Consider the following 25,619-nt stretch of genomic DNA (forward strand, 5'->3'; position numbering starts at 1 on the left):
CCACAGACCCAAGCCCTGGCACATGGAAAGGGAGGGGGAGGAGGAGGAGGCACGGGAGAACAGCTCACCATGGCGCTGGGAAGCGGAGTTTGAGGAACCAGAGGATGAGGTATGGGTGTCGCCAAGATCCACCCAGTCAGAGGAAGGAGCAGATTGGCAAAACATTTTTACCCCCACCAGCTCTGACGCCACGGACTTTTTGGGATTCCCGTCCTCCCAGGCGGAAGGGGGGGGCTCGCAGGACTGGGGGGAGGTGTTCACACCAACGGGCTCGGAGAGCACCGAGTTTTTAGGCTTCCAGTCGTCACCGACACATGGGGGGGGCCTGGGGAGGGGTGAAGGAGAGCTTGGGAGGGGGGTGGATGTGAGGGACAGGGGATATCGCGAAGTCCCTCCCCTCCTGAGTTCAAGCCCGTCCCCGAGCAAAGGGGAAAGCAGGGAGAGTTCCGATTCCAGTGGGGAAGCAGGAAGTCGTGTCCGAGGCTCAGGCAAGGTAGAGGAGCCAGGGTCCCAGGTGGGACAGGAAGGGGCAAGTAAGGGGGGAAGACCCATCCCCCCAACTCCAGAATTACGCAGGAAGAGGAGGGGCAAGAGGATGGGTCTGCCAAAGCTTTTGTGTTGGAGAAAGACGCGCCAAAAGCCATTAGGAGGTTCTGAAACCGACTGACAACATCGCTCCGTGTAAATAGCAATGACTTGAGCACTGTAAATACGCAGCACCAATAAAAGAATAAAATGCAGAGCTGCGTAGCGTCGTTACTCTGAAGTAGTCCACTCCGGCCACTGTGACAGATATATTAATTTATATTAGATGTTTCAGCCTTAAGAAAGATTTTTGGACAAAAATAAAATAGCACAATATTTTTACAGTTTCAACTGCAAATATATGAGCTGGTTGGCCTTTTTTTATCTTACTTCTTCAGAGCTCAATCTCTGTCACACCAGAAAGAAAATAACTAATCAAGAAAAGGAAGTGTTAATGCAGGCATGGTTTGAAACATTATGCAAGATTCAAGAGTTATATATGTAAATAAGCAACTGCCTACATACATGGATATGTACCACTGTATATTCCTGCGTATAAGACTACTCTTTAACCCAGGAAAATCTTCTCAAAAGTCGGGGGTCGTCTTATACGCCGGGTCGTATTTCTTATACGGTGAGTATATCCCAAACTCTATATTTTAACTGGAAAAGTTGGGGGGGGGGGAAGTCGCCTTATATGCCCAGTCGACTTATACACCGGAATATATGGTATGTAGAATTCATATGTGAATTAGCAACATGAGGACTTGTTCTTAATTACATGAATATCTAAAATGGGTCTAACTCAAACAATCTCCGGTGGGCTATGAATTATACAGGTCTGTGAGTGAACCGGATCTTAAGTTTATTTATCTATGTGGTATTATGGAGACATGCCTTTTAAATGTATGCAAACAACATGGTATTTGAGATGACTTCTCTAAAAGTGTGTTTAGAAATAAACAACTTTTTTTCCTCAAAATATATTTTTGTATTTGATGTAGAAGATGGTTCCTCCATTGCAGTAAATAAATATTAAAATGAATGAAGTAATTGACAATGTGTCCTTTAACAACACCCTCAAAACCTGCTTTCTGTGGTTGCCCATCTCAGACATCTAAATAGCATTGCAGGCCCTGTTTCTCTCTCACACACAAAATATGCAAAACCAATCCAAACCTTTTCAGCTCTATTGACAAATTTAACTTAAAAAAAAAAGGCAGCTAGGACTGCCAGGATGTGTGTGTACGTGTGACACTGAGTATTTCCCAGTCAAATAACTTTCTGTTTTGCCAACAGTGACTTCATTTAAACAGAATAATGCCTGTCCTACTTACTCCTCCCTGTTCCTTGCTCCAATAACGAAATTTTATTACAGCATATATTCTGCTATTTGCTTCAGTTTGGGGGCTGGGGACAGTGAGAAGAAAAGTCAAGCACTTCAGTTGCCCTCAAGTCAGATTTTGATCTCCCCGGTATTACCCGAATTTTAACAAAAATGTTTGTAAATGCTTAAGTTGGAGCAGTCATAGCATTGGCTCCATCATTCAGTTAAAAAGCTGTCATAGCAAAAAAAAAAAAAGTCTAAATCAATATCCCTTGTCTTATTTCTTAAGAAGCTAGTCTGAGGTTAGAAATAGGCTGTTGCTTATTCATATTTCCTATGCGGGCAGGTTCATTTGATATACAAGAAGTTAAACATAAACTTAAACAAGGCAAATGGCAAAGGTCTTTAAAAATGGCCTCCAGCAGCCAGCAGCACACTAGCCCTTCAGCCAGACAGATGGATCCAGCTTATTCACAGGACAAGCGCTCCTTCTAGGCTGAAGCAGTAGTCCAGGTGTTGGTCCACAGTGGAAAATCACCAGGCCCTATAAATCCCTTCTTTCTAAGCTAGTCTGCTAGTGTCAGCATCTCGTCCTAGTACATAACACAGACTCTTTCTCACACTTCATCTCATATGAGGCCCAACTTTGCTTTATCCAATCTGGTATTTGACCTCCAGCCTGTCCGTGACTACATCACATGCCTCTTATCCTTGGTTCCTGTCTGCCTAATCTGGTGGCTGACATCCAGCTAGTTCATGCCCATCCCTCCATGTCAGACCCAAATTAGGCGCCAGGGCTAATAGTATAAGAGCAAACACCCAATGGTTTTTCTAGTAAACATCATGGCCACAATACAGCCAAACTTGCTCTGCTTCTACAGTTATCTTTTTTGTCACAGCAACACACCTAGCACTAGTAAAACAGGCCAAAACACACCAAATTTTAGAAAAGCAATGTGGTAAGGGCTTCTCTAACAAAAGCAAATCAAACATCCCAAGTTTTGCACTTTGACCGTAGCAATTCTGCCTCCATCCTGCTCTTGTATAACGAGGCTTCCATGCATCCACAAACAGGCTGAATTAAGTAGTTCCTTAAATGAACTGCTCCGAAAGAACTGAAGATCTACAGAGCTCGTCCTAAATCTTTCTTATGTGAGATGTTCGGGGTGATAAAATGTAATGGAATCTGAATGCATTTGCTCCTTGATACACTATTTGCTTTGAGCACTTCCTCCAAGCTGGGGCCAGTTAACATCGGACTCTTCAGGTGTTTTGGACTCTAGCTCCCATCAGCCCCAGGCAGCAAGGCCAGTTCTTAAGAGATGGGAGTTGTAGGCCAGCAACACCTGGGGGGCACAGATTAACCACTGCCACCCTTACCAACAAAACTTCCAAGGGTACAACTATGTAGCAAAAATAACAGAGTCCTTTGCAAACCTGACACATGTTTTACAGCAGAAACATTCATCACTTGATGAAGTGGAGTCTAGACCATAAAAGGGCCTCAGGCCACCTTAAAGATCTGCAAGACTCTTTGGTATTTAAACAGAATGAGGGCTTTTTTATATACTTTTGCTATTCTGTAAAACACTATTTGCTGGTACAATAAATACTAAGACAACAAAAATAGAAAAAAAGAGACAGAATTAAATGTACTGTATATTGCAACACTGTACAGAAAGAACTGAATCTAAAGCAGAATACCGTATGTACAAAGCCCAGCTTCAATACACATATCCATGTATGTAGTACTACCTCAATGCAAAGCAACCATTCATGAACCAATGGAAATATTGTGGTACAGCACTACCTCTGAAGAAGAAAGGAGAACAATCTCTATGCCAGATTTTTAAGCGACAGCCATACAAACATGAGCTGCATTTCACTTATTACATTTTATTGATCACCCCACTGGATCTACTGCTAGCCCATTTATATGACCACTTCACCAATCACCTACAAAATCACCATGTGTGTTTCATTTGTTGAAAGTGGATAGATATAGAAGCATTTTCTTTCCTCGCAAAATATCGAAAGCCATGATGTTTAAAGCATATGACCAAGTGAGGTAGGTCAGGGCACACTGACACCATGTATATCACGACTGTAGAGCAAACCATTCTTTCAAGGCAGAGTCATGAAAATTGAGTGTTTGAGAAGTGAATGGAATTAAATAGGATTTCAGGAGCGGGGGGTGGGGGAGAGAGACCAAATGCTCCTGGAGCAGATAATGTTTTAAATCCTGATTACTGCAAGCCAACATTACTTTTTGCAGCTTGGAAGTCACTTTAAACCTGGTGCAATATTTATGCTCACCAGTATTTTTTTTTAAAGCATGTAGAAAGAAAACCTTTAACATCTGGGTCGAATCTAAAGCTGAAGCCTCCTTTTATCAGCATACTGTATTACATAATAAATTGTGGCTTGCTTTAAACATAATTTCTCTACAGAGATGTCTATAGAGATAAGTCTACTTCCAATCTGAGTGAAAGTGGCCAAAGGTTTCCAAGGACACATGTGTCAGCTACATGGAAAACTGTGCCCCACTAACCTTAATTATTTCATATTGTATCACCTGGAGAGAAATTGTTATCTTAGCGCAGGCATCCCCAAACTCGGCCCTCCAGATGTTTTGGGACTACAGTTCCCATCATCCCTGACCACTGGTCCTGCTAGCTAGGGATGATGGGAGTTGTAGTCCCAAAACATCTGGAAGGCCAAGTTTGGGGATGCCCGTCTTAACGTAATATTATTTACAGTAAAAGCATTTCTAAACCACTTAATATTTTAAAAATCAGATCAGCCAACTGAATTACCCAGCTGTAAACTGGACTCTGGTAAAGTATAGCATAGGGCAAAATAGACAGGGTCAGAGCACACACACACACCCCTTTGAACATCAACACCTACTCTGGAGCATTGGCATTCTCTCCAACCAGATTTGAGGGCACGTGAAAAGGGTAGAGGAGAGGAACTGAAACTCTTACTCTGCAAGAGGATTTCCATTGAACAAGTAGGCAATGGAAATATGTTGCCCATAGTTTTGCAGCCTTGTCAAGTTATTTCTCTCCAACTGTCAGTTGGCTCTAGCAACATTATTTTTCCTTGCATTCTACAGTTCTGAACTGGCCAATTTTTGGAATACTTCTAACCTATGATTCGGAAGACATCTTCTAAAATGTAGTTTCAGTATGAATAGGAAATATGGAAGTATGCCAACTACTAGAGAGAAATTATTTAATTGATAGGTGAATGGGTAATCACGTAAGAGTGGAGTTGCATAATTTTAGGATGTCCCGGGCATCTCCCCAGTACTCCTTGGACCATCATATGGTAATCTGGCTGTGAGAAACATTCATCAGCTTTCAAATCGCACCTACACTTTCATGCATCAATCAAAAAAAGAATCCTGCAAAGACATAGCAATAGGAACTTGTCCATGGCCAGTGTGTCAGCTTCATGGAAAAAAGTAGATATTAACTCAAATCTCCAAATGCGTTAGCTGCACACAACTGATGTGGAGAGAAAATTTAACTTGTTTCAGTTCAAAATGCAATGCCCAACTCAATTCTCTGGCTGAATACCTAATTGCTTATCAAATAAACACAGGTTGTTTAATCTGTCCTTACTGGATTGTCCCTGATAAAGGTCTTCTTGTGCATTTCAGATTCTAGGAAAATAATCTAGCAGGTATTGGTGAAGGCTTCTGCAATAAAAACCCAAATAAACAGAGGCTGAAATCTTAAACACTATGGAGCAAGCCCCACTAAATGCAGTGGGGCTTAATTATGAGTAAATATATATAGGATTGTCTCATAGGGCAGTAAAAACAACAACAACCAGCACTCTTTATTTTTCTGTTACTATGCAAGCATTTAAATTTAACAGAACCATTCCTCAGTTCAGATATTTTTTTTAAAAAAATGGTAGAAGGGAAATATATTATTTAGTTAACCCAGTAAGAATATGTGGGTTAACACTGAAGCCAAATGTAAGGTGTTCTTCACACTGGGGGTTGGACATAATCCTGTAACAAATATGCATCCAATTTCATAATTAGTACCATTCTCTGGTTGCATGCCTGTTCTCTCACAGTATCGCTTGCTTAGCTGGCTTTGTATCTTTTCCCTATAGTCAAACTGCACTGTGGTCTCCTGAACACAGGGCAGAGCTTGTAATCAAGCAGCCTACGTCTGCCGTGCTGCCAAGACTACATATGAGAGCTCACTCCTAAATCATCTCGGCAAAAGGCACCATTTCCCTTGATCCAAAAAGGGGCTGTGAAACTGAGGAGTCTGCTCCGGATTTTACAGTCTCCCTCAAGATTTCTTTTACAGTGCTAACAATCTGCAAACTGTTAAGCAGTCTAATACCAAATATCTGATCTGCACAAAGTTCATCTAGAGCAGGAGTCCAGAAACTTTTTAGACCCAGGATTCCCCTTTAACCCAAACATGCATTTGGGAACCCATTTCTTGGTTTTTTGCCATATATTTGCATAGTGATAGTGCTCCTGTTGTGGCCCACCTTGGCTCAGGCTGTGACCCATTAGTGTGTCCTGCCCCACCAGTTGAAGAGTGTAAGCACACACACAAACCAGTCCAAGACACACTGAAGAACAAGGAGTGCTGTTACTTTCATCGATACTTGTAACATGGCTTATGCTATTAACATGCTGGTTGATCAATACTATGACATCCATTTACCTACTCAAAACAAGATTTGTAAGAAACCTAGGGTGGTGGTCAACTGCTTTTTTTTTCAGAGGAGACACATTGAAATTAATGAATTTAACTTAGTCACGTTCACAGACTTGGAGTAAAACTTAGTTGAATGCCACCCCTAGGCTCTGTAAAAGCAAGATGTAACTGAGAATTCAGGAAAGTAACACATTTAATCTATGGTTATCCTTTTTTTAAAAAAAGATATCTGGTTATTCTAGTTAGTCATACTACACCCCCCCTCCAAAAAAAGTGAATACTAAATCCAACTTAATACAGAGTTTGTTTTCGTGGGAGCATAAGCTACCTGAATACATGCAAACATATAAGTCACATCTGAGTAGACTGCCAGTGATATAATGGTGGTTTGGAGCATAGACTATGACAGCCCTCCATTGATCAAGCATAACAAAATCATCATGCAAGTCTATGCACAATACACTCACTGATGCTCACATTATGCAGAAACATTATCCCAGAGGAGGAAACGAGAAAACGAACTAAAAATAAAATGTGAAAAATATGGGGTGCAAGAGCAAATGGGACGTACAGACATAAACACTGCTGGCAACTGCTGTTATGAACAGAGATATAAAACACTCATGAATAACGAAGCCGACTTCTACATTTTCATGAAAGGGGAAAGAGAAATGAAGCCTGAGGACTAAACTCTCATATAGCTGACAAATCAATGACGTACTGCAAAACTCTAACTTTAAAAGAGCCTTTCAAGGGCAGATTCTTTCGCCATGTGCAAATGCAATCCATACAGTAAAGTCTCACTCCTGTCAAATTATCATCATCTATATTTATAGTTATGGCTACGTAAAGAAGAAACAGAAGAGGAACACATCTAACCAGGGGGGTGGGGTGGGGGTAGCTAGGAGGGGGGGGCATGTTAGCACACTTCCAGTTGGTTAGCAGCGGCCCCGGTGCATGGTCTCAGTTCAATCAATCAGGGCAGGCAGCCTTTTCCTTCTCCGTGTCCACACGCAAAGTTCAATAAACAAAATGATAATTCCTAAACTCACCCCAGCCCCCACAACCTGTAAACTCGCCTCTCTTGTTTGCCGATAATGACAGCCCAGAACGATGGAGTTAAACCGTGTTAAAGGAGCACATACGCACACGCACACACACCCAGATCAATCACCATCGTGCATTGCCCGCTTGCTCCTTTCCGGAATGCCAATAGCAGCCTTTGCAGTAGCAGCAATAGGAACTTGGTCCCCTGTCTCTGATCGTTCCTGTCATCTCCTCATCCCAAGCACCGGCAAGGAAGCGGGAGCAGAATTTCCCAAACACCAACAAAATCAAAATTGAAAAGTGGAGGAGGAGGGAGGAGAAGGAGGAGAGGGAGGGGAGGAAGGGGGGAGAGAAGGAAATAGCAGATAATAAATAGCTTCCACCTCAAGCCATCAAGAAAGCCTCTTTCTCTCTCTCTGTCCGAGAGGGGAATGAAAGTGTCTCCGCTCTACTATTCTACACATTGTAACAATATCTGCCCAGGACGAGACCAACGGCCCAGGAGTGAGAAAGACGGGGGGGTGGAGGGAAAGGGGGGATTTGCAGAAGGGAAGGTCCGCGTGCAAGCGCTCAAAGGCCACCTTCTCTTACCCCGGCTAAAGGACTTGGCACCCCGCGTTACCAAGCCGCCCCGTCGCGCGCTTGCCTGCGGGAATCTCCGCAATCTTGCCAAGGCTGCGCGAGGACTCCCCTGCCGAAAGGGCGGTGCTGAATTGGACTGATCCTCCCAGAGAAAGGAAATGGGCTTGTCACTTCCTGGGTTGTTTTCTCAGCGAGAGCGGCTTGCTTTTTTAAAAAAATTAAAAAAAAGTAGGAGGGGGTGTTGGAATTAAAATAAAATAATAAAATAATCGGTAAATAAGTGAAAGGCGCTGGGCTGAGCTCGTGGCGGGCTTCTGCTAATTCCAAGTCCCTTGCAAGCCATGAAGAAGAAGCAGCTGCAGGCAGCCACCACGCGATTGCTGTTAGCAGGGCGAACTGCGTAGCCTCTGGGGGAATGAAAGAAGGGGCGGCGGAGGCAGAGGCAGCAGCAACGCGAAGGCTTGGAAGCGGCCTTCAGCCCATCTCTTACGGGGCCCTTGTTGCCTTAAAGCCGGAGTAGCAGCTTGGGGGTGGACCGGCGGGTTTGTGTCCGGGGCCTCTGCAAGAGTCTCTCGCCGGCTGTCAATCTGCTTCACATTATCGTGCTCTCCCGGTTTGGGTCAAAGCGCAGGGCCTCTGCGATCAAACCGGCATCGCATCTCGCGGTTGGTTTGTTTAGGTCACGATGGGAGTTTCTATTATTAAAGCGATTCCTCCTCGGCCCTCGGGCACTTATTTACTGCAACAACCAGGGGCCGAGTAACAGCAAGGGAGAGTGCATTTGGGAATGGCCAGGGACTGCTTCTCCTCCTTTCTCACAGCGCTGAATGCAAACATACATATGCATCCCTCCTGAGCACATCCGGGATTAAGGGAAGGCCTTCCAGGTCAAAGGTTGGCAGGGGCTCCTGGACAAGTTTGGGAACCCTGGGATTTTCACATTTGACCCCACAATCCTAAATGTGTCTGCTGAGAAGTCAGCCCCGCAGAGTGCAATGAGGCTTATTCCCAGGTAAGTGAGGTTAGGGTCGCACCCTTAGAAGCTAAGCACTAATGCAGGCATCCCCAAACTGCGGCCCTCCAGATGTTTTGGCCTACAACTCCCATGATCCTTAGCTAACAGGACCAGTGGTCGGGGAAGATGGGAATTGTAGTCCAAAACATCTGGAGGGCTGAAGTTTGGGGATGCCTGCACTAATGCCTAGAATAGTGGTTAGTGGTCAGTCTAGATATGGAAGAAAGGGTAGGTGTCTTGTTTTCTTGGTTGCCCCCAATAACTTCTTGCTGCTTCAGAGTAACTAAGAGGTGTGATGTCTGCAGACCCTTACAAGGATGGTGGGGCAAAATCCCACCACCACCCATAGCATTGCATGTAACTGGCTGTGTTATTTTTGGGCAGCTGAATCAGTCCTGATTGTACACAGCTCCTTGCTCTTTCATTGGAAAATGCTATTACAGTATTATTTTTGCCAGTTAAAAGCAGTTCTCAAAACATGTCTAATTTATAACATTGGAGGGGCAAAATGGAAAGAGACACAGAGTACCTTGGCTTGTTGGTTTTGTTGTTGGTGTTTTTAATAATCCTACCATAGACATAATAAAAACACATAGACCGCCATAAAAGTTTTGAAAATAAAAAGCAGAAAGCAGCCCAGAGCAAACTCTCCAGAAAAGCATACATTTTTGCCAAGGAGGCTAGAGGCCAGCCAAATCTTCCTTTGGAGGGAACTCCATAACAAGGAGCTGCCTAGAAGAAAGGCCAAGGCCGGGCCCCATTATTTTTATTTATTTATTTATTTTTGCTGCCTGAGCCATATAAGATAGTGCCCCCTCCTGGACTCACATTGTCCACCACTCCTGAGAATACCAGGCAGGTTTTGGTTCAGAACAAGTCTCATCATGACACACAGTTGTCCTCCAACAGAGGAACAAGCTGGGTGACTATCCCCATAGCCCAGGATCTGCAGCTTGAGGTGGCCACCCCAACCTGCCTGTTGATAAGTCCAGCCCTGCCTTAGGTAGTTGGAATAATTATGACCCTAAATAGAATTTTACTGAATTCTCTACAGTTCCATTTGCTTTTTTGCAAAAGTTGTGGTGGCTAATTTGTTCAGCTCCATTCTATGCATATTTACTGGGCAATAAGGTCCACCATATCCAGTGATGTTTACTCCCAGGGTAAGGCTGCTATCCTATACACATGTGTACAAGTTCCATTGAATTCAATAGGACTTACTTCTCAGTAAGCATGTATGGACCTGTACTGCGAGCGTACATATGATTATAGCTTAAAACACTGCTTTGAGCTCAGAGCTACTTTTATTCCGTGTAAAATAGAATGAAATAAATCTAGAACTAAAAGTGTAGGGCTGAAATACAGAAATTAGACCTAGCAAGTCTGCCTTCAGATCCTTGATCCGTCAAGGGCTTGGGATAGACAGATTTTTCCCTCAGCTTCTAAAATGGTAATAACAATGTGACTGTTAAGGTTATTGTGAGGACAAATGAGATTAAATAGCTTTGCTAAATTAAAGTGTGATATATTCCAGTCTTATGTATAATAACAGTAGCTTGATAGTTAGCATGAATATGCAATCCACAGACTAGTAGTTGGTTTGGAATCATTTTATAATAGGCAAATTTAAATTCTGGTATCACTTGTTGTGTGCATTTTTTAATTGTGATGGTTGAATTTGGATGAATTTTAATGGTATTGTACCCTACCCTGAGATCAGTTATGATGATAGGATGGTTCAAAATGTTATAAATAAATTAATAAAAATGGGAACAATAAACATAGTATATTGAGTGACACCTGGCTTATGAATTAGCATGTGCTATGCTTGCGACAATTATATCCAAATACATCAAGTGTGTACCACTAAAATATAAAAATTAGCTGTAGTTCTCATGCTTACAATATAATTCAATTTTAGCCCAACAAATTGATTTGGCTATAGCTAACTTCAGATTTGTGTTCTTTCAAACTTGAGGAGACTCATGGTATTTGAATTAATTATATTATAACAAGAAAATATAAGTTAAACAGAATAATGTAAGGGTAAGCATGCCACCTGTATTTTTATTGACATTGTTACCTACAATAAATAATCGGTATGTTTGGTGATGAGGATGCCTTGCATTAATTTATTTTAAATTCTATTAAGAAGCCAAGAGTGACTCCTACTGGCATATGCTGATCCCCTAACAAACTTTTGGTACAACAGAAAAGCCCCAGAAACTACTTGTGTTCCTTCCTTCCATTGCTCTTATGCCATCTTCCATTCTTGTTGTTTATCATCTGAAAGTTGTGATTAGGTAGGGCGATCACGCATTTTCTGTGCTGTTTTCCTGATCAATTAGTCCTGCAACCCTATCCGGCTGTGCATGTTAACTCTGAAGTGCCACTAAATTCAAGTAGGCTTAGTCCTAAATAACTATAATTGGATTGCAGCCTCATGCTTTCTTCTTCTTCTTTGGCGATCACTCGTAGCAGAGTAAGATTATCTTCCATAAACACGGTTTTAACAATGAGTCCGTAAGTGACTGTGGAGGCTAATTCTGGATCCACACGTCCTTCCACAGTGGGGACATTGGTTTCTGGGCAGGAGTTGTAATCCTATACCCACTGGGAATAACCTCCATTGAACTCCATGAGACTTGCTTCTAAGTACGACTGCATCATCAGTCCAAGTTTTTAAATGGCGCCGAAACATCAAGCAAAAGTACAGTATTTAGTAAGTGGGAGTAATGCCCTTAATTTTATTGTTAAAGTAGCTAGCGGGAATACTATCTTGCCATTTGTTAACCTGTTGCATAGTTAGGGTGCAACCCAAACTCTGTTCTTCTCTGGTGGGGCTTAGTGGAGCAATGGGTCATCATATCTGCAGCCCTGCTGCTCACAGCAGCTGTAGTAGAAGGTAGGGGTGAGAAGGACAGTGGGAGCTGATGGTATCACACCATGGCAATAAGCCTGGTTCAGCCTCCCTGATGCTGGCCTTGCATGCCCTGTTGGACATAACAGAATGATGAAAGACTTCTGAGATATTTCCACATAAGGCATAAATCGCACAAATCACAAAACCTCAGTGGTTTTGTCCATTCCTGGGCATCTCGTCGTTCTTTTAATCAAACTCCTACCTAGACAATCATCAGGGCTTAAAGGTAAAGGACCCCTGACAGTTAAGTCCAGTCACGAACGACTCTGAGGTTGCGGCGCTCATCTCGCTTTACTGGACGAGGGAGCCAGCATTTGTCCGCAGACAGTTTTCCGGGTCATGTGGCCAGCATGACTAAGCTGCTTCTGGCAAAACCAGAGCAGCACATGGAAACGGTGTTTACCTTCCCGCCGGAGCGGTACCTATTTATCTAGTTGCACTTTGACATGCTTTCAGACAGCTAGGTGGGCAGGAGCTGGGACCGAGCAACGGGAGCTCACCCCATCACAGGGATTCGATTCGCCGACCTTCCGATCAGCAAGCCCTAGTCTCAGTGGTTTAGACCACAGCGCCACCCGCATACCTTTCATCATGGGCTACTTTAATCAAATGCAGAGAGGCTGGCGCTACTCATCAGTTCTCAATACCCACCTATTGAAAAGGACAGTTGCCTGTCCTGTTGCAAATGTTCAGGTATTTTATTCTTGCATGACCGTCCTTTGGTTATATCAGGTTTAAGACTAGTAAGCACTTGGGCCAGCACTCAAGTTTCCTTTCCAGTCTGGAGGTGTAATCTCACCTTGGGTGATTTGGGGGAATTACCAGCCATTCATCCTCATCTTCTTTAACAGCCTTTTGGCTTGAAATCAGACAGCAGGGTAAATGATCTGGAAGAGTATTCTGAACACCAGGAGTTATCAGCAAAAACCCTCTGAGAATAAGCAATGAAAGAAGCATATGAATTCTCGGTTATAGATCCGTCTAACATAAACAGGGTCCACACTATTTGGGTCGAACACAAACTGGAGTTCTGTCGTGATTCCATCTCAGTATTGAAGCTCTTCTGCGCAGTGTGCATTCTTCCCTCAGTAATGCATCCTTTGCATTCCAGGATAGCAGTGAAATGCACATGAAATGGCCATTTATGGCAATAGGAGCCCCCTTATATCTAATTGGATGAGTATCTGATGTTTGCAGGCAAGGACTTGGGATTAAAAAGATGACTTTGTGAAGCTGGGGGGGAAACAATGGTGTAACTATTAGAACTTTAATAACTGGTGCCTGAAGATGCTAAATGTGGGAAATGCTGTGTTTGATCCACGTTTTTTGATGGTGCATCTGCATGGCACAGACATCCCATCAATCTTTGTTGTTCTTCCATCTTTTGTGGCATTACAGCATTGTAACACCACATTACAAGCAGTAACATTATGGTGGTATAAGTCTTCTATTCAAAAATAATTCTAGAAAAGTGTTTCAATGCTAATTTGAAGATTGATTAATAATTATAAGTGGGATCACAAAATGGCACCCACAACATGCATTGTGAATGTGTGTTGAGCTTCAAATGGCCCCGCTCACAGCAGCCATGGCACAATCACCAGGGTGGACAGAACACAGGATAGGGAAAGAACGGGACTTCTAACAGTATGGAAAAGGTAAAGGTAAAGGGACCCCTGACCATTAGGTCCAGTCGTGACCGACTCTGGGGTTGCGCGCTCATCTCGCATTATTGGCCGAGGGAGCCGGCGTATAGCTTCCAGGTCATGTGGCCAGCATGACAAAGCCGCTTCTGGCAAACCAGAGCAGCACATGGAAACGCCGTTTACCTTCCCACTGTAGCGGTTCCTATTTATCTACTTGCATTTTGACGTGCTTTCGAACTGCTAGGTTGACAGGAGCTGGGACCAAGCAACGGGAGCTCACCCCGTCACAGGGATTCGAACCGCCGACCTTCTGATCAGCAAGCCCTAGGCTCAGTGGTTTAACCACAGCGCCACCTGGGTCCCTTAACAGTATGGAAAGCCAGCTGCAATTTGCTTATAGCTTTTGAAGGAAGAGAAGTGATTGAGTTGCACCAGGAACCATCCACCTGGAAGCAGACTTATACTGCTTCCCCCCTCCCTTTCTTTTTTCTCCCCCTTTTATGCTTTGTCTTTCAGATTGTAAACTGCTGTCATAACTTTTCCAGCTGAAAAGCAGAATTAAAATGCTTTAATTAAATAGTGTATGGGTAGGATGAATCTGTTCGCAGCTGCAATTTGTGACCATATTCCCCCGACAATATGGGGAAGCGTGGTGGAGTCCTGTCACTCAAAAAAATTCCCCCAGGAAATCCCACCTGGACAGGAGACTTACAAACTTCAGCAAAGTGTCCTCCCTCTCCTACCTCACTTTTTGCACATATTGCAATTGACTTTGCCGGACAGTTTATTAAATCACCTTTATGGGTGTGGTCTCATCAGTAATATTGGTAGCTGTTCCTAATTTGCGCCAACACTATTTGAGGTAGTATAAAATGCTGATATAATGACATACTGCAATAAGGAGTAGTTGAGAGAAAGCTGCTTCTGAAACCTGTATTTTTTATACAAAATGTCAGTGAAATTTAGAATGAAGTCTTTATCCAAAGTTCACCTAAAATGAAAACTTCATATTTTCTGTTGGAAAACCAAAGCAGTTACACTGTTTCCAGTTCTTCCTCCAAAGCAGAATGTGGGTGTTGGCAGTTCCTCCAGAAGAAGAAAGCCTGCTAACCATAAGAAAAAATGCTTGTGTTAGGAAAAAATTAAGCTACATCCTTATTGGATAGCTATTTAAACTTATATTAATTCAAAATAGAGCACAGACAAATTAGAAGACTCTACCACTTTCTATAGTCTTGTACCGGTATGTTTTATATCGCTGACCAATATTGCCAAGGTAAGATTTAGTCCTCTTATTATAAACAGACCACAGGCTGCTATCATGGCAGCAATTCCAATTTCCCCCAACCACCAATGTCAAGAATTACGAATCAGAAAACAGCTTGGGGACCTGAAAATCCAAAGTCTATTTACCTTCTGTAAATACAAACTTGGTTAATTTATCTGCAAGAATGCCTTCTCTTCTATCAACCTGCCTGTGATGCCTCAGGTTAGCAAAAAGTACATCTGAATTCCAAGTATTCAGGCAGAAACCATCTTCACAGAAATTCACACACAATTGAGCATATTAAGCATCAGCCCTAGAACAACTTTGCAGTGGTTGCTCTATCTAGCTATCTATCGACTCAGGATAAGCAGGTTAAGTCGGGACACAAAGCTCTCTCACTAGTATCCTAATATCCAAAATACCTTAAAGAGAGGCATGCACCCACCTTCTTTGAACTCTTTGAGCAGCTCCTCTTTGGTCCAGTTACAAGATGTTACAATGAAAAAGCCTCCAGGCTTCAACACTCTGTGCAGGGAATTCACATATTGCTTCCTCTTCTGTGCCGCATTGTCTGGGTTCAGACTGATTGCGTCAAAAGTCCCTTTATCAATGCAGACCTGAAAGTCTGATAAAGCATCTGATGGATTTAAAATATCTTCTACCTGTAGAAGGTAGTTATAGCTGTCAAACCTCTTACTGCAGTCATTACTTAATATTTTCCTATCAGGTTTACTATGCCCATGTCTTCCTAGGATCATAGAAAGAAAATAAGTGCAGAACACTCCTAAACCAGGCATTCAGGGATATTTTATTTATTTGCTTTTTTAGATATTGCTGCATCATTCGTCAACAAAATCTACAGGGCAGTTTACAAAACATTTCTCATAAGAACAGTAAAATACAGACTAATGAAAAGAAACAAAACATGAAATCAACGTAAGGCAGCATAAAATCAGCAACGTAATGTGACGGAGACATCTAGATCCTGTCCCCATACGTGGGAGACTGAGGTCACAGGACAACAACCCTGAAAGAATAAGCTCTGAATCTTGGTTGTGTAAACAAAACCTGGTAGGCAATGTATTCCGTGTAGTGCCAAAAGACATTTCACACCACTTTTTAGTCTAGAAGAGATGAGGCAATCTCCACATATGGGAGTAATTGGTCCAGGGTCATACACAGTACAAACCTATTCGGAAGAAAGTCCCACTAAGTTCAATGAAACTTCTAGGCAAGTGTGAAAACAAAAAGCCTCGCCTGGCATTTGTGTCAATTTCAACATTTGGTATTCAGTTGAAGACTGGCTTTGGAAACTCCATTTAGTTTTCATGACCAGCACCCAATGATAGACCTTCCCTCAGTAAATGTGTCTAAGCCCATATTAAGGCCATTTAAATTAGTGCCCATCGCAACATCTTGCGGCACAAAATTCTGTGTAAGGAAGCACACAAGGAAACTTTTGAAACTTTCAAAAGGAGGGTGGGGCTCAGGCTTTTGTTTTATGACAGAGGAAGAAAAATGTTATTTATCCTCTCACTGCAACATGCCTAATTTTATAAATGTCCATCCCTCAGTTATTTTTTTTCCTAAGCTAAGAAATTCCAATATTTTAGCCTTTTTTATAGGGAAAAGTCCTCCTATCCTATCCTATCCTCTTATCATTTTGCACCCATGAAGACTTACCTGCAACTTAATGTGAGGCAACCCTTCTTTTTCCATTATGCTTTTTGAAAGCTGCACTGCAGGCAAAGAATAGTCAACTCCTGTAAGATTGGTATAACCAGATTTGGCCTAAAGAGAGGAAAAGTCCATTAAGCCCTAAATGTTTCATTGGCTTACTAGTTGATTTTCATGGCATTTACTTTGAAGAAAATCTATACAAGACTGAAACATGGCAGCAAACAGTGCCAGTTATAGAAGAAAATGCAACAAAGATCATGCACTTCTGCATCAAAGATGCTGAACTGCATCACATATTTTACAAGAGAGGAGATATTATAGCATTAAATTTCAGGTGCATGCATGCAATACCTTCGCTCTGTTTTTCTTCTAAACTTCATATACATTGTGGGATCCTTATGTTTCAGTCCTGCATAGTCACAGCTAGCTTAGATCACTGTGAAAAGTCAACCAAGCTTCAGGCCTACACTATACCATAAGATAGTTCCTGATATTTATTCCTGCTTTTATTCCAGAGGACCCATGAAAGAATCAGATTCCATTTCAATTTTTAGGTTGAGAGAATTGTTAACGGCTAATTCACTGCATTAAAGGCAAGGCTGAACATTAAGTATTACTGATAACACTCCATGTGAGAAGAAAAAAGGGGGAAATCTCATGTGGGATCCCAAAACCACACTCAGTTCACTCTGCAAATATTGGGGGGGGGGTGGACCCACCAAATGCCACATCATGCCAAGCTACAGCACTGAAACAATATACACAACAAATAAAGGTAGCTATATTGGCCCATCACTTAAAATTAGGCTCCAGAATCCTATATAATAATGTCCAAGTTGTCCCTGCGTCCAAGCTGTCCTGTGTGTCCCTGGGTCACTGCGCATGTGCGCTAGGGATACAGGGATTGGACAGCAGAGACTGCGCGCGCGCACTCTCCCCCCCCTCTGCCTCCTCCAACCGCCACTCCCGCCGGACACAGCCTCACTGCAGGGCACGTCAGGGAAGCGAGGGTGGAGGCCGGCGAAGGCCTCCTCACAACCCTCCCTGGCCCGTGAGAGGAGCGGCGGTTGGAGGAGGCAGGGGGGGAAGAGTGCGCGCGTCCTTCCTGTCGGCGGCTGGGGGAGAGGAACGGAGGAGAAAGCAGCGCTTTCTCCTCCTCCGTTCCTGTCCCCCTGCCGCCGACAGCAAGGACGGGTCCCAGGGTTCGGAGAAGCGCTGCGCAAGCGCTTCTCCTAACCCTGGGATGTCTGCTTCCTCTCGGCGGCTGCGGGAGAGGAACGGAGGAGGAGAAAGCAGCGCTTTCTCCTCCTCCGTTCCTGTCCCCCGGCCGCCGACAGCAAGGACAGGTCCCAGGGTTCGGAGAAGCGCTGCACAAGCGCTTCTCCGAACCCCAGGATGTTCTAGCACCCGTTATTAAACGGGCTGAAAACCACTAGTTGTAAATGTAAGTGCTATCTAGTTTTCAGTGTTCCTTTTTCCATTTACCAAGGTGTCTTTTACCTAAGGGTGAAGACAGATCTGGGCAACAACTAGATTTTGTATTTCTAAAAAATGAAGGATCAGCAGTCTTTTGTTTCTCCTTTGCAGCAGCAGGTACAACTTAAATTTAGCAATGCAACTAACAGAGCTTCATTTCTATGTCCAATACTGCCAGCAACATTCCACCATAAGACCATTTATTGGTGTCAACATTTTTTCTGTCTCCCCTTCCCCTTGTATTGTTTACCATTTTGCCTGATATACCGTAAGTTCTGGAGAACTAAAAAAAACTTTCTCACTATTCCGTATTGTATTGTGCTTACTAGTATTTTAATTCATGTGGAGTGTTTTAACTGAGTTGATACAGCAACTGACGTTGTTCCCGCAAGGGGACAATGACAATAAAGATCTATTCTATTCTAGTAAGATTTGGTTGGTCCAATAAAGCTATTGCTGTAATCTAGTTCTTGGAATTTTTAGTAATATAGCAGCTGGAGGATATTGGGCAAATGTAAAAGATAATTTGAGCTGAAATTCAGGAAGCAAGCATGAAAGACCATAAGGACTATTTCTACACAACTGACTGAGTTTGAACACTTTCCATGGGTGAGTTCAAGCTGTAATCTGGAAATACTACCGAGTGTTGCATCAGAGCACTATTACCGCGATGTATTTGTGGATTTCATAAACTGGCTCAGAACAGGGTTCTTTCAAAGGCAACACTGACACAAAAGAAGTGGTAATGTGTGCGAAATAAATTTTTCGCCTTTCTAGTGCTACGTGACATCCATAGTCTTGAATCAACCTTACCAGAAGACAGCTTCACAGACACTCCCTTGTATCACAGATACAAGGGAGATGTAAAACCTCTCTCTCTCTCTCACTCACTCTCTCTCACACACACACAAAATGTTAATTCAGGCAGCAATTTAAGACAGGCCTTTGGAACATAACGAGTGAGACTATAATAATGTAACACTGATTGCATGTTGTATTGTGCACTGCAGTTCTTCTTTTATTTTTCAATGCTGTATTTTTATTGTTAGCTGCCTTAGGTTCTCATCAGAGGAAGAGTAGGGTAAAGGAAATAAAATAAGAATTCAGTGTAACACATGAAACCATTTTAGATATTCTGGGCTGATTTTGTAGTGCTTCTTTTGATAAGATTTTATTTATTTATTTCATAGCATTTATACGCTGCTTGATTGTAAAATAAAAACCCTCAAAGCAGTTTAAAAACTTTTGGATGTTTAAAGCGACAAACACATACACAAGAATTTTTATGCAACTGAACTGTAACCATTCATATTCAGAATGAATTCCTATGGTACATTAATGGAGATGGAGATGGGCCACTGCAGTGTTAAATTACATGGATGTTGTGCATTTTAACTAATGTTTTAACTCCTGCTTGCTCTGTCACTAGCTTTAGATTTGCATCCAAAAACACCAGATTTACAAATACCAACCAATTCAACCAGCAGAATACCGTTTCCTGTTCCAATGTCAAGCACAGAGCTGTCCAGGGGTATCTTTTGCTTTTCTATCCATCTAATTAAACGAGTCATGCTTTCTTCACCAAACCTAATCAGAAACAGAGGTTCAGGTAACTAACACTGTTAGACTACACAAAACAAAGGCAAACCAACATTGTCAATCTCATGCAATGCATCCACTTCATGATGGCATCAATCTCGAGAGATCACATTGCAAGTTAGTTTGGCTTAATTTTGTAAGCGAACAGATGGCTCTGAAACCTGCTGGGTTAACATTACAGAAGATGAGATGGGTTTGGTGTTGTTTTTTACCAGTAATCTATAGAAACACAAAGCAGCAGTGCAACTTTGTCTACGCACTTATTCAATTTTTGACAAACATCAGGGATATGAACAATTGGCCTCTACCAAGCAGACTGTAGCCAGCAATTCATTTCCCACATAAAAAACAGATGCCACATGATAATTAGCTATTTTAATTTGCAACAGGTTTTGCCTACACGAGCTGGCATTTTTTAATGAAAACCTCTGCATCACATTACCAGTACTCTAAGCAAAACAGCAGGTGTACAATTTTATTTTATTGCATGCACTTTTAGAAAGAAAATAATGCAAAAACATTTAATGCAGCATGTTATGTTGTTACTGACACTTGCCAGATCTCACCAGGAGCACCATTTTCCTTAAAATTTTTCAGTTCACGTTCATATGCTGCATCCCAACTACAGGGAGAAAACAACATGAAAGTTAACATTGCAATGGCTTCGTACGGTATCTTGTAATCCAATAGTGAGGAAGGACTACATAAGGAAGTAGGGGCTACTCTGTTACCAGAGAAACCCAGAGTCCATCCTTTACCTTAACCCTACCCACCACTGATCCAAAACTTGATCCAGTCCCAGTGAAGCTGCAGAATATGCCAACTAACATAAAAGCACCGCTGAATGCAGCAGGACCTCCTTAGAAGTATGCACAGGAGAGCACTGCATGATTTATCGTCGTCCCCCCCCAAAAAAATATACCACATATTACAATGACTATGTTTTCAGACCTTAAAAACAAGTCACTGCAGGGTGCCATGGTACACTGGCTGACAACCTACATATGCAAAAAGTAAGCAAATTAACATTTGCAAGTAAAGGAAGTTGTGCTCCTCTGGCAAAACTTATTAACCAGTCTGCCTATGGGAAACCAGTGAACAGGACAGGAGCGCAACATAACTTTCCCTGCGTATGAGTCCTCACCACAGTTTTCAGAGGAATACCACATCCAAACTAAACTTACCGTACATTTTTAGTTTCTAAAATGAAATATACCACTTGGTTCAAGCCAGCCTAATACAGTAGTCACACATTTTACCTAGAATTCTCATACCAATCCCAGATGTGAGATTCTGCACATGCCCTTAGGTGCCCTTTCTACACCACACATTCCAGAGTATTCTAGGCCCAATAAAGGCCCTGAACCTGTATTAACTTAATTAAGATCAGTCGACAAAAGCTTTACCAACATGTATGCATAAACTTACAGTACTCTGAATTCATTCATAGGGCCGATACTAAAAACCATACAGTATTGCCATGGCAGTTGCCACACAAACGGTAACCCTCCTCTACTTTGTACAGAGTTGCATTTAACAGAAACTTAACCTTCACATTTCCCCTTCCACCGATTTGTATGCAGTTGGCAGGTAAGGCTGTGCATTTCAGAATGCAACCACTGTTCACATATAATTCAAATTAACTAAATAAAAAAAATACAACACTTCCCCATAGGACAATATTTAAACCTCGTTTCCGTTTTGCTTTTTGAAACCGTGCATCTGACGATTTTAAGAAGTGTTAGTCTAAAAACAAATGAAGTTGTTTTAAAATAAAATAATAACGAGGTGGGTTTTTCGTTCCTTTATATGATGGTGATGTTTTGCACATCATTAAAAGCAAGTGGCGGGAAAGTCCGGCAAATCATCAGGACACCCAGTTTCGCCCCTGAACCAAAGGACTTATTGAATTCGGGCGTCTAGGACCAATCTAGGTTAAGCTGAATAGAGGTCCCATTGCAGTAAAGGCAAGTCGAGTCCCATAGACTTCAAGAAGAATCGAGCTCCATCAATGGGATTTGGATTCAGCCCAAACGTCGCGAGGGGAAGGCGAAGCCTCCCGCGGTGGTTCCAGCCCAGCTGCTCCCCACGCGGCGGCGCACTCACTGCTCTTTGGTGCCCAGGGCCGAAGGGCCGAACTCCTCCTCCCGGGCGCTCATTGCCGAACGGCGGCCAGCCCGATCGCGATAGGAAGCAGCGCGCTGCCAACCCAGTTCTTTAATCTTTGCCGCTCTAGGCTGCTGGAGGACCTGCCCTTCCTTGCTCCTTTAACCTCTTCCTGTGGGGTTTTGAGTGTAAGGCTGGGAACCACCAGCTTGTTGCCGAGGCTACAGTTGCCGCGGCGGGAAGAAAAGCCGGGAAGGAGGGCGGGGAGGGGGAGAGAGAGAGAGAGAGAGAGAGAGACACCTACCATGCCCCGCCCCCATTACGTCACCTCTTCTCTACGGTAACTCTGCTCTGGGGAAGAGGAAGCGGTTCAACCTCCATTGCAGTCAATGGGAGATTTCCTATACAGTAATTGGCGGAAAGGTGGGAACCGGGGGTGGGCCACTGGCCCCAGTTACCGGTATGAGAAATGAAAGAAGGCCTTGCTCCGAATCCTGACATTCTCCGCACAGCTATTTCGCTATACCGCGCCTTTTCACTGCCAGGCCCCGGGTGCTCCTGAAGGGCCTCTTCCCTCAGACCCATGGGCTTCTAACGGTTCGTGGGGAAACTACGTTTCCCAGGAGGCCTCACTGCGCTCGCCGGAAGCCCGAGGGGAGGCGCAGGTGCGGTGGCTTGTGGGACCGTCGTCGGAGGTGGCCGCGGTGGTGGTGGTGGGGCTCCATCATGGCGGCTTCCATTTCAGGCTACACGTTCAGTTCCGTTTATTACTACAGCACCAACAGTAGCGCCGACCATGTAAGTGTTCCGTGTGAGGCGACGTTTCTCCCTCACACACACACACTTCGCGGGCGGGGGGGCAGGGGAAGCAAGCCTTGCGCGAGAGGAAACGGCCATGAGAGGAATGAAGGGGGAGGCGGCGAGAGGAAGCGGAGCGCGGCTGAAAGGGGCGGCAGGTAGCCTGGGCCAAGCCGCCGTGGGAAGCGGGATACGAGGGGGAAGAAAGCTGTGTTTGGCGGGGGGCGGGATGGCAGGGTGAGTGCGCGACCTTTTGGGAAGACACCCATTCCAGGTGGTAGGAAGCAAAACGCGTGCTGGGAATACAAAACAGCTGAGCTTGATAACGAAGCCGCCCGTGAAGCCGTCATGCAGCTTTCCCCAACCTGGTGCCCTAAGCGCTTTCACTTGGTATTTATTAAGCAACATGCAGAGAATGGCTTTGGAGATAATACAATCTGTTAAAAGTAAAAGAAATCTCGTTGGATGTATCTATAGAAGCTGTTTTGTTTACCAATAGAAACTAGGGGGGCAGTAAAATAAAAAGAGAAACTAGGGCCACTGTAGTAATAAAAACTATATTTTTTTATAGTGACAGGGTTCAGCCGTGGTAAACTGCAGTGTTAGGGTGCTAGAAGAATTGAATAGAGCAAGTGAAGCCTGATAGTACATTTCCCTGTGCTTTGTTTTATGCCCGTACATAAAAGTAACTATTGAAAGAAGTATTGAACCAAGTTAGTGCAGTGTCCCTGATAATGCATGGATGCCAAATGCAATTGCCGTTACAGCAAAGCTAGACAGTTCTAAACTGTTTATGTTTGTGTTTAAATAATTTAAATATTCGGAATTTAAATATTTGGAAAATATGCTAAATTATCAAAAACTTGAGGCAAACTGAAAACTACTGAATGATTGATTCATTGATTGAATGAATGCAAAATATGCTGTTTTTCAATTAAATTTATTTTATTTTGAGAACCCACAATACTGGATGTAACTTACTTGTTTTCTAGGTAAGAACCCTCCCAGTGGGGCGGGGGGGAGGGGGAGAGGGACATGAAAAAATCTAGGTGAAAGCTATAGATAGTGATGGTTTAAGCTGAGAGACAAAGCTACCCACCAGTTGGTGAAGTTCTGAATGTTCCACTTCAGAAGTACTACTAGGTATGTCGTTAAGTCTATCCTTTAGATAGTTGCAGATGGTGTTTTATTTGTGTGTTTCTTTGCTTAAGTTCTTTATCAACACACCTTTATTATACTGATGCTGTAATATCTTTAACAATGTTGCATTGCTTTAGTATGTGTCTTGAGTGTTTCCTGATGTGGTGTAATGGTTATAGTGGTGTAAGTGGACTAATGGACTAAGACCTCTAGAAGCTTAAGGCTCAAATCTGTGGGAGATGGGTCCTTCTGAAGTTCTTTTGGGCAGAATGAGATGCAGTGGGTGATGGATGGTCGGATAACAAAATATCTGGATAGTTCTAGGCCAGGTGGTCTGACAGGAAGTATTAACTACAGTCCACAGAGACTTCATCTCCTTTTCAACTCCAGGTTCTGAGTATAACTGGTGCTGGGCAATAAGGATGGATTAGAAATCCTATTGTACAGCTGATCAGTAGTCTGATGTGGTGTTGAAGATTTACAGGCTTTTGTTTCTGCAAAGTTCTCAACGGTTATGTTGGAAATTTTGTTGGTGTGTCTCTGGAATTCATTGCTACCATTACAAGGTAAAAGGTACCATTACAACCATGGGGCTGTCACATGCTATCAGCCTACCACATGTTGTGAGTTGTACACAAGTTTGGCGATAGCTTGAACTCAAGTGGCAGAAGACTTAAACGTAGCAGCATGTGAGCCCATTTTTTGACCCACTGTGACAATAATGATGGCAAAATGTATCTGTACCACGATTCTGTTAGTTTGTTGTATGTAGACCAGGGGTAGGCAACCTAAGGCCCGTGGGCTGGATGTGACCCAATCGCCTTCTCAATCCGGCATATGGGTGGTCTGGGCATCAGCATGTTTTTACATGAGCAGAATGTGTGCTTCTTTTTAAAATGCATCTCTGGGTTATTTGTGGGGCATAAGAATTCGTTCATTCCCCCCCCCAAAAAAATATAATCCAGCCCACCACATGGTCTGAGGGACAGTGGACTGGCCCACAGCTGAAAAAGGTTGCTGACTCCTGATGTAGACCAACAGAATTTTTCTGGGGACTTACAGTAGCTTTCAACGTCGTCCATAACATGATACAGTAATACATCCGTGAACGTCCACCTCGTCTAGCATCCATTCTGACGAATGTTCGCAGCAAACCTGGAAGTACCAGAATGGGTTACTTCCGGGTTTGCCGCTCGCGCATGCAGAAGTGCAAACCGCTCCGCACGTGCATACTCAGTGCTTTGCCCTGCATCCTTTTCAGCTAGCGGCCGGGGCTCCGGAACGGATCCCGGTTGCAAAACAAGGTACGACTGTAATTGTAAAACCCTTAGAGGTGCAGTGGGATATATTTGCGTTGAGGATAAAATCACCTGCAGCTATCTTCTCAGCTTGGAGGTCATTAATTCTGCAGTTTGGTCTCTGAATCATAGCTGCCAAGTTCTCCCTTTTTTTAAGGGAAATTCCCTTATGCTGAATAGGCTTCCTCACGAGAAAAGGGAAAACTTGGCAGCTATGCTCTGAATATGTCAGACCAACTTACTTTGCTGGGGATTTCAAGGATGGCCTTCCTTTTTGTCCCCCTGGCTTATAACATTGAGAAGGAATGACTGGTTGGAGCCAGGAAGTGAGACAAGCCTCCTTGTGAGAAAAAGTGGCTTAAAAGAGATGGTTGAGACCACAAATAAGAATCCTCAATCATAACTACTGGTTAATCACATATATTTGCTTTTAGAGCACAATGCTCAAGAATGTGATGGCTGTGCATTTCCAGTTTCACTGAGCAGGTGG

At 43.3% G+C, this 25,619-nt stretch overlaps 3 protein-coding genes across 10 annotated transcripts in view; 1 reads left to right on the top strand and 2 right to left on the bottom strand.

The window, feature by feature from the left end:
* The window catches only part of FAM53B (family with sequence similarity 53 member B), a 119,276-nt gene extending 110,951 nt beyond the window's left edge, over window positions 1–8,325 (bottom strand). For 2 of the 7 annotated variants that reach the window (XM_035137756.2, XM_035137747.2), the window contains exon 1: window positions 7,983–8,066. The gene's annotated coding sequence lies outside the window, so the exon portion shown is untranslated. The other 5 variants (XM_035137750.2, XM_060274815.1, XM_035137755.2 and 2 more) reach the window with 5 other exon arrangements.
* A 6,222-nt stretch (window positions 8,326–14,547) lies between these two features.
* On the bottom strand, window positions 14,548–22,174 carry EEF1AKMT2 (EEF1A lysine methyltransferase 2). 2 transcript variants are annotated; one of them, XM_035137745.2, is made up of 6 exons: window positions 21,894–22,174; window positions 20,344–20,409; window positions 19,661–19,775; window positions 16,716–16,823; window positions 15,478–15,694; window positions 14,548–14,871 (listed from the first exon to the last, which is right to left on the bottom strand). In XM_035137745.2, exons 1-6 carry the CDS (start codon window positions 21,944–21,946, stop codon window positions 14,771–14,773), a joined length of 660 nt encoding a protein of 219 aa, XP_034993636.1. In that variant the 5' UTR covers window positions 21,947–22,174; the 3' UTR covers window positions 14,548–14,770. The 2 variants fall into 2 exon arrangements, with proteins under 2 accessions (XP_034993636.1, XP_034993637.1); XM_035137746.2 differs by having other exon boundaries at window positions 14,548–14,868; window positions 21,894–22,172.
* Window positions 22,175–22,249: 75 nt separating this feature from the next.
* The window catches only part of ABRAXAS2 (abraxas 2, BRISC complex subunit), a 32,515-nt gene continuing 29,145 nt past the window's right edge, over window positions 22,250–25,619 (top strand). Inside the window, exon 1 of the mRNA XM_035137743.2 lies at window positions 22,250–22,691. Within this exon, the coding sequence (XP_034993634.1) occupies window positions 22,620–22,691 (72 nt within the window). The 5' untranslated portion in view covers window positions 22,250–22,619. The remainder of the gene's footprint in view (window positions 22,692–25,619) is intronic.

Source organism: Zootoca vivipara, chromosome 5, assembly GCF_963506605.1.
Source record: "Zootoca vivipara chromosome 5, rZooViv1.1, whole genome shotgun sequence".
NCBI classification, from domain to species: domain Eukaryota; kingdom Metazoa; phylum Chordata; class Lepidosauria; order Squamata; family Lacertidae; genus Zootoca; species Zootoca vivipara.